Source organism: Caretta caretta, chromosome 15 (genome assembly GCF_965140235.1).
Source record: "Caretta caretta isolate rCarCar2 chromosome 15, rCarCar1.hap1, whole genome shotgun sequence".
Classification (NCBI taxonomy): Eukaryota; Metazoa; Chordata; order Testudines; family Cheloniidae; genus Caretta; species Caretta caretta.
This window is the reverse complement of record NC_134220.1, coordinates 29,312,201-29,327,087: the sequence shown is the minus strand read 5'-3', so window position 1 is coordinate 29,327,087 and position 14,887 is coordinate 29,312,201. Positions and strand designations below refer to the sequence as shown.

General features: G+C 49.7%; 1 protein-coding gene across 2 annotated transcripts; it reads left to right on the top strand.

Annotated features, from left to right (window-relative positions):
* Positions 1 to 248: 248 nt before the first annotated feature.
* SELPLG (selectin P ligand) lies at positions 249 to 14,504 on the top strand. Of its 2 annotated transcripts, none has more exons than XM_048821573.2 (2): positions 249 to 1,618; positions 12,754 to 14,504. In XM_048821573.2, the coding sequence occupies exon 2, from the start codon at positions 12,759 to 12,761 to the stop codon at positions 13,869 to 13,871; it is 1,113 nt and encodes a 370-aa protein (XP_048677530.1). In that variant the 5' UTR covers positions 249 to 1,618; positions 12,754 to 12,758; the 3' UTR covers positions 13,872 to 14,504. The 2 variants fall into 2 exon arrangements, with proteins under 2 accessions (XP_048677530.1, XP_048677529.1); XM_048821572.2 differs by lacking the exon at positions 249 to 1,618 and adding an exon at positions 5,444 to 5,783.
* The last annotated feature ends 383 nt before the right edge of the window (positions 14,505 to 14,887 follow it).

Here is a 14,887-nt window from a genome sequence, read left to right as displayed (position 1 = left end):
AACATGCATCGGTCCACTCTGCTTTGGATTGTTGTTGAGCAGAACCAGTCATCAGCATGGACGCTTGTTCCCTGGAATGGTGGTTGAAGCATCAAGGGACATGTGAATCTTTAGCGCATCTGGCACGTAAATATCTTGCGACACCTATTCTCGCTTTCAGATGACGTAAACAAGAAGCGGGCAGCATTATCTCCTGCAAATGTAAACAAACTTGTTTGTCTGAGCGATTGGCTGAACAAAAAGTAAGACTGAGTGGACTTGCAGGCTCTAAAATTTTACATTGTTTTTATTTTTGAATGTAGTTATTTTTTTGTACATAATTCTACATTTGTCAGTTCATCTTTCTTGATAGAGATTTCACTACAGTACTTGTATTAGGTGAATTGAAATACTATTTCTTTTGTTTTTTACAGTGCAAATACTTGTACTCAAATATAAAGTGAGCACTGTGCACTTTGTATTCTGTTGTAATTGAAATCAATATATTTGAAAATGTAGAAAACATCAAAAAATATTTAAATAAATGGGATTCTATATTAACAGTGCGATTAATGGCATGATTAATCGTGATTAATTTTTTTAATCTCTTGACTGCCCTAATTCTTAGACTTACTGTGCCAAGAGATGGAGGAAACTGTTCCCCTGTAACAGAACCAGAATCCATGCCGACGGGCTTAACTCTTCCCACCCTTTGGCCCTGCCAATGTGCCATGCATCAGTTCCCCTCTGAATATTCATCACCACCGAGCAAAGTCGACTTGTGGCAAAATCCTATTTTGGAAGCATGTATTTCTGGGGAACTGTTTCCACGGATACCAGAAGCACTCCTGTGGATCTGTCTTATGTTTCATGTGTGGGTTTCCATGTCATGGTGGAGCACTTACCATGAGGGAGCTGCTCAAATTCGGTGGTGATGGGCACGGTACAGGGACCTAGATAGATGGCTGCCATGATAGAAAGATGGACCCTGCACCTCAAGGTGCGACTGGCCTGTTAAATTACATGATCAGTATTAAATCATATTGATACAGCTGTAAACAAAACCATTCCAGGGATGAGGGTGGGAGGAGCCAGCCCACTGGGATTTCCCCCCATTTCCTTCCCTTCTTGTCCAGGAGTCTCCTGAGAGAAGAGGCTGGGAGGGAAAGCAAAGCTCATGTTGGATGTGAACTGCCCAACAACGTCCTTTAACTGAAGTAAGCTGCATGGTGTTTTTCCATTTACACAATCCCCACTGTATTACTGCTGGCTCAGCTGGATTGGTGACACCTTCCAAGGTCGGCAGAACAGTGAGTGTGAAGAGAAAGGAGAACAGAATCGGCCCACTCTGGCTTTTGTTGCGTAGAGCTAGGACGCAATGTGCTGTCTACTACCTATTTCCCAATTTAAATCTGTTTGAAATTTACCACAGGGAGAAGAGAAACCTGGCAATGTCAAAGTTCAAGGCTGGGGTTGGAAGTTGTGGGGCTAGGTTCCCACGTCGGCTATGAAAATCTCAACTTGAAGGAAAAGTCTACAACAGGGAGCCAGTTGTATATTTTCAGGATAGCAGCTGCCGTTTAGCAAACGTACTGGCACTCACTGCTGGCTTTGTTCTCCAAGGACCCTGGAATTTACAGTAAGTTGCAGCAAAGCGTTTCACAACTGTGTCTGTGCACTTCCTCCACTCTGATACCCTGAGCAAGCCTTGTGTTGCAACTGCCAGCCCTGCTGACTCGTAAAGGCCTGTGTTCCTCCCAGGTTGGAGAACGATGTGCCAGGGACAATATGGAACCTTGTTAACGCTGGACACTCCTCGTTTGTGCAGAACCCCAAATTCTTTAAAGCAGATGCAGGTCCTCTTTCAGTGCGGCAGCTGTTCCCCAAGAGCTTGGCCTCTGCACAGCTGCGCCATGTCTGGAGGGCTCAAGTTTCACACTAAGTAAATCCAGGGTGGGCAGAAGGAGTTCAGAAACTAATGGGAAATCTGTTCACAGCTGAGTGCTGGAGCAGGCTGGGTCCTGCTGGGTGAAGCAGGGAGCTAGGGGTCCGGACTCCTGGGTTCTGTTTCAGGTTGTGCCACAGGCATGGGGCACTTGACAGCTGTCTGTCGGTGCCAGCCTTTGTAAGATGGGGGTGATGCCTCCATCACTGAAGCTCTGAATGAGAATGCCGGCGAAGGGTGTTGAGCTAGTCATGGGGAGGGGCGGTAGAAAGGCCAAGTGTCATAAGGAAGTCCGCACGAGGAGAGGCTGCTCTACTGTCATGGAAATGTCGGGCTGGAAGCGACCTCGAGAAGTCGTGTCCAGCCTCTCGTGCTGAGGCAAGACCATGGAAACCTAGGCCAGTGCTGACAGGTGTTTGTCCAGCCTGTTCTTAAACACCTCCCATGACGACCATTCCACAACCTACTCTGGACGCCTGTTCCAGAACTTAGCTAGCCTTAGCGTTAGAAAGCTTTTCCTAATATCTAACCTAAATCTCCCTTGCTGCAGATTAAGCCCATCACTTCTTGTCCCATCTTCAGAGCCTGTAACATGATTGAAGATTGTTCTCACGTCCCGTACTTAGGCTACTTCTCTCAAGACTTAATCATGCCCGTTTTTTTAATAGGGCAGGTTTTCTAAACCTTTGATCAAGTTTGTTGCTCTCCTCTGGACTCTCTCCCGTTTGTCCGCATTTGGTGCTCAGAACTGGACACCGTGCTCCAGGTGAGGCCTCACCACCGCCGAGCAGAGCCTTACGTAGAACGCTCCTGTTAAGACACCCCAGAATAACATTAGCCTTTTTCACAACTGCATCACGCTGCTGACTCGTATTCGGTTTGTGATCCACCTGTAGTCCCCAGATCCTTTTCAGCAGTACCACCACCTCCCCAGGTAGTCCCTGTTTTGTAGTCGTGCATTTGATTTTTCCTTCCTCAGTGGAATACTTTGCACTTGTCTTTAAATTTAATCTTACTGATTTCAGTCCAATTCTGATTTGGTCATTTTGAATTCTAATTCTGCCCTTCAAAGTGCTTGCAACCCTTCCCAGCTTGGTGTCGTCTGCACGTTTTAGAAGCATGCGCTTTATTCCGTTAACCGAGTCATTAATGAAACTATTGAATAGTACCAGACTCAGACCCTGTGGGAGCCCACTGTTGAGTATCTGGTCACCATTAACCTTTATGGAAAAGACTGAAGCAAAATATGCATTAAGTACCTCGGTCTTCTTGATGTCATCAGTTATTAGCTCTCCCTTGGAAGTAGACCTACCTTCTCCTTGGTCTTTCTCTTGCTCCTAATGTATTTAAAGAACCTCCTCTAATTGCCTTTTATGTTCCCTGCTAGCTGCAACTCATTTTATGCCTTAACCTTTCTGGTTTTGTCCGACATGCAAAGGTTTGAAACTTCTTGATTTGACCCAAACATAATTTTGGGAAGGGATGTATGGGCACTTCTTAAAGTTCCAGCAGGAGCTAAATTGTCCTTGCCTGCTTAGTGTTGCATTGGAAACATACCCCAGAGATGGATTTGTTTCTGGATGGGCAGGGCAACCAGCTGTGACCTTCCTTCATCTTTTTCTTGCCAACTTGCCGTTTGCTTCTGCTGTTGTGATGTGGTTAAATAGACTGTTTAGAACAGTCAAAACCAGAGAGCCTCTTCCAGCTAATGAACTGCTGCTTATCTCTCCACTATGCTCGTCTCGGATGTGAGAAAGGCAACACCCAAGCCTATCTGAGGTTCCCCCATCATTACAGTAGCTACATTAGCCATGCCAGCTTTTTATGGGGCATATCTCACCCCCCACCCCTCCCCCCCAAAAAAACCCCAACAACCTCAAAATACCAATAACACTAATCCAGCCCTCCAGCCTTCCCAAGAGGGCAACTAGAGTGATTAGACAGCAAGTGTGGAAAACTGGGGTGGGTGGTAATAGGCGCCTGTGTAAGACACAGCCCTGAAAATTGGGACTGTCCCTATAAAATCAGGACATCTGGTCAGCTGAGGGCAACATGGGATGCTCAGTGCAGGGCGTGAGCTTTGGACGATCTCCTTTTCCTGGGGTATATAGATCTGCCCCTTCCAATTGCAGGGGGGTGGTACATGCCGGATGTGTGATCCATATGGAAACCATTTTTTAGATATTCTAAAAAGAGAGGCCCCTCCAAACAGGCCAATCCTCCTAAATGCAGTGCCCTGCTCCATAGAGGAACTCCATGCACCCAGCTACTGACACCATTTTTGGCCTCACTTTCAAATCTATTAAGAGTCCCAATTCCCCAGCTTCCTTGTGTCCTGCAAGTTCCAGCTTGAGGGTGAATGTTACTAATTGCGCAGCCTAGGTACCACCAACCAGGCAAATGCAGTGTTTTCCTAGCTGCTCTCCAGGATTGTCCCCTTTCCCTGTTTTTTCTATTCTGAGTAACACCTGAAGGGCCCCATTGTGCTAGGTGCAGTAATATACTCAGGTTACAAATCGTGAAGAAAGAGGTAAAGGGACTTGCCAAAGGTCACACACTGTGTCTGTGGCAGATCCCCTCCCAGTTCCAGTCTTAACCGCACTCTTGTTGGTCTGATCTCAGCAACAGGCTTTAACTCTAGCTCATCCCTGGCCTCAGCCTTCCCCCCAAGCCCTGGGAAATCCTCAGCTTTGTGCTGCAGTAACTGAGCGGGGCGTGCACAGAGGAAGCCTGGTGCTGAAGCACTTTCCAAATGCCTGGATTTCAGTTCCTCATTCAGCTTGGGGATGATGCTGCTGGTCCAGCCTCAGATGTGTGAAATCAGGGACAAAGGAGGAAGGTGGGTGTGGAGTGGGGAAGGGACGGCACCACCTGTGTCCTACCGGCTCCTGCTGTTCCAGCCAGCAGCCAGCCAGTTGCCCTTCCTGACCAGTCAGGTGGCGAAGTCAATCGGGTAGCCTGCTGCTGGCCAGCTGTTCTTGTTGGGAAGCCTGGAGACTGACTCTGCTGTGGGTCCTGAGCGGGAGTTTTAAAACACATCATTGGGTTCATTGTTTTCCCCTTCTGCTTTTCAAAGCCAGGTTCCCTTCGTTGCCATGAATCCAACCAGGCAGGACTCGGAGAGCCCTTAACGGTAAAGATTTACCTGCTGCATTTCAACGGCCACTGCAAAACTTGCCCTCGTTCCCCATTCAAAGCCCAGGGAATGCTGCAAGTACCAGTAAATGGCAAGAAACTAAGAGCGCCCACAGGCCACCCTGTACATAGTGTGTAGGGATGGTCTGGTGCCAGCAACGTACGTACCGTTCCGACTAGGAGGAGTGAGACGCTGCCTCCGTCTGCCCCGGGCAAGGAGAGGCCGAGGCGTTGCCCAGTTGGAGCAGCCTTGCAGCTGACTTTGTAATGTGTTTACCCCCTCGAATTCTGACTCTCCTGGGCCATTTAACAGGGGCTCAGCTGCAGGGTTTCCATCGTCTCCTGCCTCTGCCATTGCTCTGGGTAAGGTTTATCATGCTGCTAAGCCCAGTGTGAGTCTGAGATGCCCTTTACTTGCTGGCTCCCCAGCTAGTGAAGCATCCATTAAAAGCCGGCCTGCGGGCCCGGTGGCGATTCTCCTTTTCGGCTGTGATGCACTCTTTCTGGGAGCGGCGTCACGTGTTCTCTCCAAACCACAACTTCTCTTCCGCCTTCTTCTCTTGCTTGTACACTGGCAGGGAGGCTTCCTGAATTATTGCTGGTAGCGCAGAGACCCAGTCGGGCTTTGAAAGGGGCGTTAAGCATTTCCCCTCGACACACGCTGCTCTGGGTCTCTGAGTGATGCCTGCGCCCGTCCTTCGCTGGCAGCCCTCTTCAAGCCAGGGTAAGCGGCTATCAGGGTGGGGAAGGCAGCCCTGGGTGGGTGGGTGGGCTTGGAGCTCAGTCAGCCAGGGGCATGTTACAAGCACACCGAGTGATCTTCCTTAACAGCTGCAGTGCCTGGAGCCGCTCAGCCAGCAGCTCCTTGAGGGAGATGCAATCAGCGAGGCACAAGGCAGAGCTGTGGATCTAGTATGACGATAGGCTCAGGTTTATTTCAAATGCCAAACCTAAGACTTACCCTAGACCCACTGGGCTGATTTCCATGCAATGGGGTTTCATGGCTGTAGAGGAGGGCAAAAACCTCGTTCTGACTCCATGCCATTGTGTAGTTAGCATCTGGGTAGGGCTCAGCTGTGGATCGCTGTGTGCTTTACTGAGCTGGGTAAGTGCTGTTCTTCCTGCCTTTAGAGATGGGAAAACTGAGGCACACAGGGTGCAAAGGCTTACCAGTGTAAAATATGTGACCTTTTCCAGGTTAATCCATAACACAAGTTGGGGCAGAGCTAGGGTAGGACCTTGATCTCTTAGAACCCAGTCTGGCACCTTGACCATTGGAGAGCGCTGCCTGTCTAGACGGGGATCTTGATGCTTAATAGAACGTGACCTGGAAGGCTCTGGAGCTGTTAGCCTCTGTGCAGATGTGACGGGTAATGGATTTCAAAGCAGCGCCCATGTTACCAGGGCTCTGTGGCAGCTGCATGAGAGTCCAGCTGTGGCGGTGGAGCCATTCTGCCATGATAAGGGACCGGAAGGGCTGCGTCATGGGCAGAGATTTATTATCTTTTGGCCTAAGACATGGGTGACATCCTGGTGATTGAATTCTTGCTGGCTTTGTAATAGCGTCTTCACCTGGCCCTTTGTAAGTGTGCTGGCCTTCCTCCAGCAGATCTGCTTGTCCAACCTGAAATGTTTAGGGCTGGATCCTGAGCCAGTATAATTCAGCACAGCTCCAGTGACCTAAACCTGCTCAGCGTCCCCCTACTTCCGGGTGTTCTAGGGTGCCCTGAGGTGGGTTCGCACTGGAAAAGCTCTTTTAGATCATGGAGAGCTCTGTTGGGAGACCCCCGGAAGGTACATCCCTGTAAGGGTTTAAATTTGGCCTAAATTCCGACCCACTGTGAATGTGGAAGTTCTCTGGAAGCATTCTGGCAAGGGAGACTGAACAAGGAACAGAGAGGGGAGGCCATGCCCAGAGAAGTCGATCTCTTAGCTGCTCATGCTGCATTCATATTGCACCCCCACCCTGAGACGGGAGGACACATGCGTCCTACCCTTGCTAATCCAGGGCCCACGCGTCTCATTAACTGGGAAGTCAGGGCCTTTCATTTTTAGTTGAACTGCTTCTGCCAAAGAAACCCCCTGGCCTTAAGTTATAGGGAAGTAATTGTTCATCAGCTCTTCATGGTGCCTCAAAATGGGGTGGGAAACGAGGGGGGAATTAAACTAGTGATTTAACTCACCTGTTCTAATCACAGTTTAAAGCAGCGAGTAGGAAAACTTGATTTAAGTGATCAATTTTAGTCTGGTTTTGAATTTGTGCTGTAGTTACCTTTTTTCTCTTTTAAAAAAAAGTCTGATTCCCACTAATGGGTATAATTTGTTATTACTTTTGCTAAGCAGGAGGAGACACTATCTCTATATCACTTAAGCAATTAGGTAGCTTACTGTACATTTATTCAGATTCTTAATTTTTACATTTTTGATGGTAAGGAAATAGTGAATGATGCATTTCTTATTTACGAGGCGATTAATTTTTTACTTGTGGTTTGTGTCCAGCTGCATTTGTAGAGAAGTTGGAATTAAATTAAAAATGCACAAAGCCAGCATTTTAAAATTTGTTTTTAAATAAAACTACATTAAATGTGCTTGATGTATAAGAAAAAAAGTACATTTCTCAAACATCTTTTGCACTTAAAACTAAATGATTTATTAAACAAAGGAATTATTATCTGTAGTTAATAAATCGAACTAATTATTTCTGGTCACCAATCCCTTCAAGATTTTAGAACTAGTAGATCTTATCCTCTCATGCTTCATTTTTATTCATAGATTGGAAGCAGAAAACGAGCTTTTCTGCTCTTTCAACTCCCAATCAGTTTCTCGACTTCAAATGAACTGGTCATTGAACTGAGTAAACTGAAATGAAGGAAGTATTCTCTCTGAACCTGCAGAAGAGATTAGTGCTGTCAAAAGCTGCTTTAGCACTTCAATGAACTCTGGTTCCAGGTGCTTAGCTAGTGACATCCACCAGTTCAGGAGTTTGACTTTAAAATTTTGGCAGCAAACACGTACTGCTTGATTACTATTTATTTAATTTACATTATTTAAATAGATTATAGTGAATTTAGGCCTTAATACAGGTTTTCATAATGTCAAATTTAATTTATATAGGTTTAGTTTTAAAAAGAAAAAAATATTTAAATAATAAAAGGACATTTTAAATAAAAGCTTCTCTGATTATTTTATTTTTAAAAAGAATGGATTTTATCCATCGTGTTGCAAACCTTTCACCTCCCTGCAGCTGGCTGCCTGTCCTGGTGTCAGAGTAGCAGCCGTGTTAGTCTATATTCGCAAAAAGAAAAAGAGTACTTGTGGCACCTTAGAGACTAACAAATAACCTCTCTGACAATAGGCCTGTGTCATGCTGGGTAACTCCCAGGAGTTACTCCTGATTGCCACTGGTGTGAAGGAGAGAGAGATCAGCCTCAAGACCTCTTCTCTGTCACAATATGTGCAACCATAGTGCAATGCACCCCATCTTGGTCCTGGACTCTTGTCTGCCCTAGAGAATCTCCAGCAGAAGTTCCCAGTGGTAGCTCCCAGCAGCACATGTAGACCAGGCTCTGGTGGGCTCCTGTGCTGCTGAGATCTGCTCCTGAGCACCAAACCCAGGGTGGAGTGCTCACAACCGGGGTCCTGTTTGTGGCAAGCGGAGACGCCCCTGATCAAAAAAGGGTGGAGTGCTGCCCCTTGGGTTTTCCTCCTTCACACTAGCCTAGCTGCTGCTCACATCTGAAACCTGGCTCTAGGTGTGTTTGCCGTTGTATAAACCTCGTCTTTGTGGTTTGCCGTATCTTCCTGCCCATTCTGAAAATGTTTTCTCTCTACCTCTGAGTGGAGCCACTCTAGAGACGCAAACACACACCCAGGCTCCTTGCTGGGCCACTTTCTTGCTCAGTCCCTCTAGAAATGTACCCAAATCTCTGTCATGGCTTCCCTCTCCGCCCACAGCCTTCCAGTGTGTGAACTCTGCAGTTGGGTCTTTGCTTGAATATTGCAAGTCAAATGGCTGCTGAGGATCAGGAGCGAACAAACTGCACCTAAACCATGAGAATAAGATGGGTGTCCTCTGCTGGAGGATTTAGGCAGCTGGAGCACAGTGTGCTGGAGGATCAGTGGGTGGGACAGCCTTTCCCCCTGACAGGACAGTGAATGGCATGTTTTACAAAATCTGCGTTCTGCCCTAGAGGGGGGTACCTTTCAGTGGTGACGTGGGTTTTTTATATGTACACAGTTTGAGTGCTTTGGGAGCTACCTGGAATGCCAGTGCTACCGCAGAGCAGGCTGTTGTGTTACATCTAACCCTTTTAACACCGCTACTCGTGCGTTAACAGGACTCCAGAGCTTTTACACAGTTATTTTTCGAGCTGCTTTGAGATTCTACTTCCTTAAAGTGCATTTCCTTACTTGCAAACTTTCTCCAGCTCCCCAGCAGAGATGTTATCTGCTGTCCATCATAGCTACCTTCTCTCTCTGGGAAGGAAATCCTTGTAAGGTAATTAGCCCATAAATTAAATTAAATTACATCTGAAAGGGACATTTAAAACCACTCAGGAATAACAGCCATTTGGACTCAAAATAATCTAATTATTTGGCCTCCAAAGGCAGTGATCTCACTAGCCATGTTAGAGAACCCCCCCCACCCCCCCAACACACACTCTCTCTCTCTCTCTCTCTCTCTCTCTCTCTCCTTGTTTTCCATTAACCCTCTTTCCACAGCACTTGACTTAGGCTTTGTCTGTACGGGGGTTTGGCCTAGTGACTGCTCCCCACTTGGTTGCACTGGTACCAGACCACTCATAATTGGGTTCTGAAAGCAATCCTGCAGCACTGAGAGGAGGTGTGGGGAAAGATCCACTCAACAGAATGGCTGCAATTAAATCTGTGAACCCCTCCACAGGTCTTAAAACTCCTACAGTGCATGGAGCCAGGGGTGGGGGGGGAGGAGAGAGGAGGAAGAGAAACGCTGCAAAACAGGACGCATACGAACCCACTGCTTTTATCTGCAGTTTCCATGGGTGGAGCTGATTCCTGTTTTGAAACGGGGTTTGTGGCACTGGAGTCAATTGTAGCTGATAGTGTCGTGGTTTCCTCTGCTAGGGGCTTGGAGCAGTGCAGGTCTTTTCACACAACACAGTCAACCTGTGGAACTCTTTGCCAGAGGATGTTGTGAAGGCCAAGACTATAACGGGGCTTCAAAAAAGAACTAGATAAATTCATGGAGGTTAGGTCCATCAATGGCTATTCACCGGGATGGGCAGGGATGGTGTCCCTAGCCTCTGTTTGCCGGAAGCTGGGAATGGGTGACAGGGGATGGATCACTTGATGATTACCTGTTCTGTTCATTCCCTTGGGGGCACTTGGCATTGGCCACTGTTGGAAGACAGGATACTGGGCTAGTGGACCTTTGGTCTGACCCAGTATGGCCGTTCTTATGTCTTCGCTCCCCTTAGAACTGAGCCCCCACAAGCCTGCCTGTGAGTCCAGCTCTTCAACACCAGCCCCAAGCTGGGTTTTCCTGGTAGTCCAGGAGGGAGCTCGTCCGTCTCCCTTTTTAAATTTATTTTATCGTGCTCACAACCTGCCCCTCACCCCATCAATACTATAAATTGCATGAATCAGAGAGACTCTTGTATGGGTGTAAGGGCAAAGAGGCAGCACCATAGATCAGTGCCACAGGGAGGGGACAACACACCCACCTCACAGAGCCAGTGGGGGGCATGGAATTGAAATTGGGGGGGAGTTCAGAAGTTTGCAGGAGACGAGCTCCCCATAGGACCCCACAGAGTCATTCCACTGTCCTCTGCCAAATCCCCAGGGCACTTGGCAATGGCTGCGCAGAGGGGTGAAGGGAGGCTGACTCTGGCTGCAGCATTGCTCCCTTGGGTGCCCCGCTCCTCTCCCCGGGTTTTTGCGGGTCACGAGGTAGCCAGCAAGCTACGTGAGGCAAGGCCTCTCTCTTCATACTGCATAGAACACCTAGTACCACTGGGGCCCTGATCCTCGACTGGGCTCCTAGGCCCTATCAAACAGAGAAGCATTGCCTCACCACCTCCAGCTCTGAGCAGCCGCAGAAGTCATGCAAGTGACCCATGACTGGGCACAGGTAGCTGGCGTACAAATCCCACTCAAGGCTCATCGGTTTTCCCCGAGGGTAAAATATCCCAGATTTTTGCAAGCCATCTGGGGAGGGGTTAAGGTTTTTCTTTCCCAGCTGCGAATGTGGCAAAGCTCCTTCACCAAGGAGGGGGGGTCCCTCATGGAGTGGCGGATGGTACAATCCATTCATTTAAAATGCAAGTGTAACGTGTTTCCATCAGCAGCCAGAGTCTTTGGGGTTTTGGTCAGTTCCAGTTGCTATCAATCAGACAACTAGGCACTGCTCTCTCTAGCATGGCTCCCTGATGGAGAAGCCCATTCTCTATAGCAGAGGTACTCAAACTGGGGGGCCCAGAACGTATTCTGGCAGGGCATGAGAAGCCGTGGGGGGCGGAACTTCCCGTGCACATTCATGCTCTTACACCCATGAAAGCTGGGTGGCTGGAGAGCGGCGGCTGCCGGCTGGGCGCCCAGCTCTGAAGGCAACGCCGCCGCCAGCAGCAGCGCGGAAGTAAGGACGGCAATGCCGTACCCCGCCACCCTTGCTACAACTGCTGGCGGTGGCGTTGCCTTCAGAGCTGGGTGCCCAGCCGGCAGCCGCTGCTTCTCTGCTCTGTCTTCAGAGCTGGGTGGCTGGCGAGCGGCGGCTGCTGGTTGGGCACCCGAAGGCGGGGGGGACGCACAATCTACTACAACAGACACACAGAAGTGGGGCACAATCAAATAAGTTTGAGAACCTCTGCTCTGTAGGGTAGCTGGAGGGAGGGAGGAGCCCTACAGAGACTGGCACATGGTTAACATACCCAGACTGCCTTCTGCATATGCCTGCAAACTGAAGGCCCATGCTTGTTAGGGTGCTGAAGGCGGCGGTTTGCAGGTGGCATGCTGGGGTGGCAGTCAGGCAGACATACCTGTTTGCTAACAGCTCCCTGGTGGCTCTAGCATAGGGAGAGGTCTAGATCCCACTCTGTCATTGTGCAAAATACAGTTGTTGTTCGTAAACACTCCTCCTGCCTGGAGCAGTTCTCTGTGCCACCTAATACCCCATGAGTGACCTGGACAGCTTTCTGGAACCCCGGGGCTGAGACTCCATTCTGCAGCCAAACACTGTTCATTGTCTCCCTCCTCCCCCGCCTCCCCCCCGGGAGTGTACTCTCCCTCGGGCGGAGACAGGTGTCTTTCCTTATCTGGACAGCACCTAGCGCAGGGGGGCCTTCGTCCAGGGTTGTGGTTCCTAAGTGCCTAAGTCATCCTCCTTCCTCCTCCTCCCAACTCGCACATGCTGGAAGCGACAAAGGGGTTATCAGGCTGTGAAGACATGAGGTGGGGAGAAGAGGCAGCGAACGCATTCTGATGTAGGGACGCTTTCAGCCTGCAGCGTTGCCACTGGCCATACCCAGTTAGCGTCAGGGCGACGGAGAATGGAAATGCAGCGCTGAATCCTCACAAATGTTGGGACCTAATTTTGCGTCTCGAACTCATCTCTACGGGGATGTTTGATCAGCTGCTTCCTCTTACTTCCTCAGCCTTTTCTTTTTTTACCTTTAATTTAATTTACCGTTAATTTAATTAATCGCTTTTTCTCCTCCTAGGTCAAATGGCTCCAATCCGGGCCACGCTGCTGCTGCTGTTTGCGAGCCTGCTCCAGGTCTCTGCCCACAAGCTGCCAGCCATCCAGCTCAGTGGCCGAGATGGCACAGTTCAAGAGAGCCCGGCAGCAGGCGGGCTTCCTGCGGCTGGGGGCTCTCAGCGGGGCCAGTGGGTGTGGGACACAGCAGGGGCTGGGAGCACTGACTTCCCCGTGTTTATCCGCGAGAAGAGGGAAGCTGAGGTGAAGTCATCCAATTCTTCTGCTGTAGAGACCACCACCACCGGCCACCACAACACATTCTCCATGACTCCTTCTGAACATCCCGTGGAAGAAACTGAGGTCTCTCTAGCTCCTGAGGAGCTAGATGAAAGTACGTCCCAAGAAAACTTCTATGATGATGATGCTACCACTACAGCAGAGCCATTGTCTGCTGACAGCTCTGACGTCTCCACAGAAGCGGCCGGAGTTACAGTGGGCAACCATCTTGATACCTTAGCCAAGGTGGTTCCAATTCAGGGCTCCAGAACCGTCTCCTCAGAAGCGGCAGCCACTGGGATAGAAGATATCCTCACGAGCAGCACGGAGAGTCGGGAACATGGCTCCTCCATCAGGCCAGTGGGAATGAAGGGGCTGGGGGAAAGCTCACCGACTTCACCACCTGAATCTCTGACACAGTCCTTTGAAGGGGACCTGCTTGTGAAAGAGTTGGCCACTTGGAGGCATGGCCTCTCCAAGGTGGGAAAGACCCATTCTCCTCCCATGTGGCCCCCGGCAGGTGGCTCTGTCACAGCAAATGTCCCCTTGCAGAAGCTGCCAATTCACACAAACATCCTGGTGGGGAAGTGTTTGCTGGCCATCTTCATCCTAGCCCTTGTGGCTGCCATCTTCATCATCTGCACCACCGTCTTCGCCACCCTGCTGTGGCGCCAGAAGCGTGTCTGCCAGGTGCGCCAGCTCAACACTGAGATGGTGTGTATCTCAGCCCTGCTGCCCGACAGCGAGACGGTGGCCAACGGGGAGAAGCCCAGCAAGGTAAAGAGGATGAAGATGCCCACAGACAATAGCTCAGAGACCGAAGGGGACAACCTGACTCTGAGCAGCTTCCTGCCGGACCATTAAGCACCTTGTCACCTGCCCAGGGGTTCTCCGATTCTCATTTCCTGGGCCATCCAGCCCCCTCCTGGGCACTGGAGTGACCCTCTCCATCCTGACATCTCTTGGGTGCAGTGTCCTAGGTGGCCATTTAACTCGGCTTAAGGTTGCCTCAGTCTGTGTTACGTGAGTAGGAGATGTACTGTACTTAGCCACGTACTTAGCTGAGCAACCACAACCCCAAAAGGCACTTGGCATCTGGCAAGAGAGTCTTCAGCGAAGAGCATTTGCCAGGAGCAGACACTGCTGATCATATGGAATGGGGGTCCTGGTGAACCTGGTTGGTTTTTCCATCTGGCTTGGGGATTTTGAAACTGCTGTTCTGTCCTCTTGACCTTTACCTGCCTGCTGCATTTTTGATGTTCTCTCTAGCATGGGCACAAGGGGCCAGATCCTTAGCTGGCATGAATCAGACTGCTCCTGGGAAGCCGAAGGAGTTACCCCCAGCTGTGGACCTGGCCCAGACAGTGTTACAACTGGGACGCTGCTTTAATTTATACTAATGTACAAGGGGCATGTTACTATTTTGCACTTAAATGGGTGAAGGAATCTCAATTTAATGTTCTTTGTTCAAATGAATAACATAAAAATCTCTGTGTACCTGTCTGTGGTTGTCTCTTCTGTGAACGCCTTCTGGCATGGCCTGGGCCCTTTAAGACAGTGGCTCTTAACCCTTCCGTACAGGGACCCACTTCCCATTCAGCAATCTGGGGAAGTCCGGGTGGTCATACCCCTGACACCTCTTCAGGGGTCATGGCCCTGGGCTCACATGCCACCACTCGGAGGGGAATGGCAGGGCGGGCTGGTCAGAGACAGTCCTGGGCAACGTCACCTTCCGGCCCACTCTTCAGAGCCTGTTCCCTCTCCAGTGCTGCGTGACGGGCTGTGGGCATCCCAATGCTGAATCCAGGCAGTCGCTGGCGGTAACTGTAGGTATCAAACACAGGGCATGTACTGTTCCCAGCACCCCACACTGGGAGGGA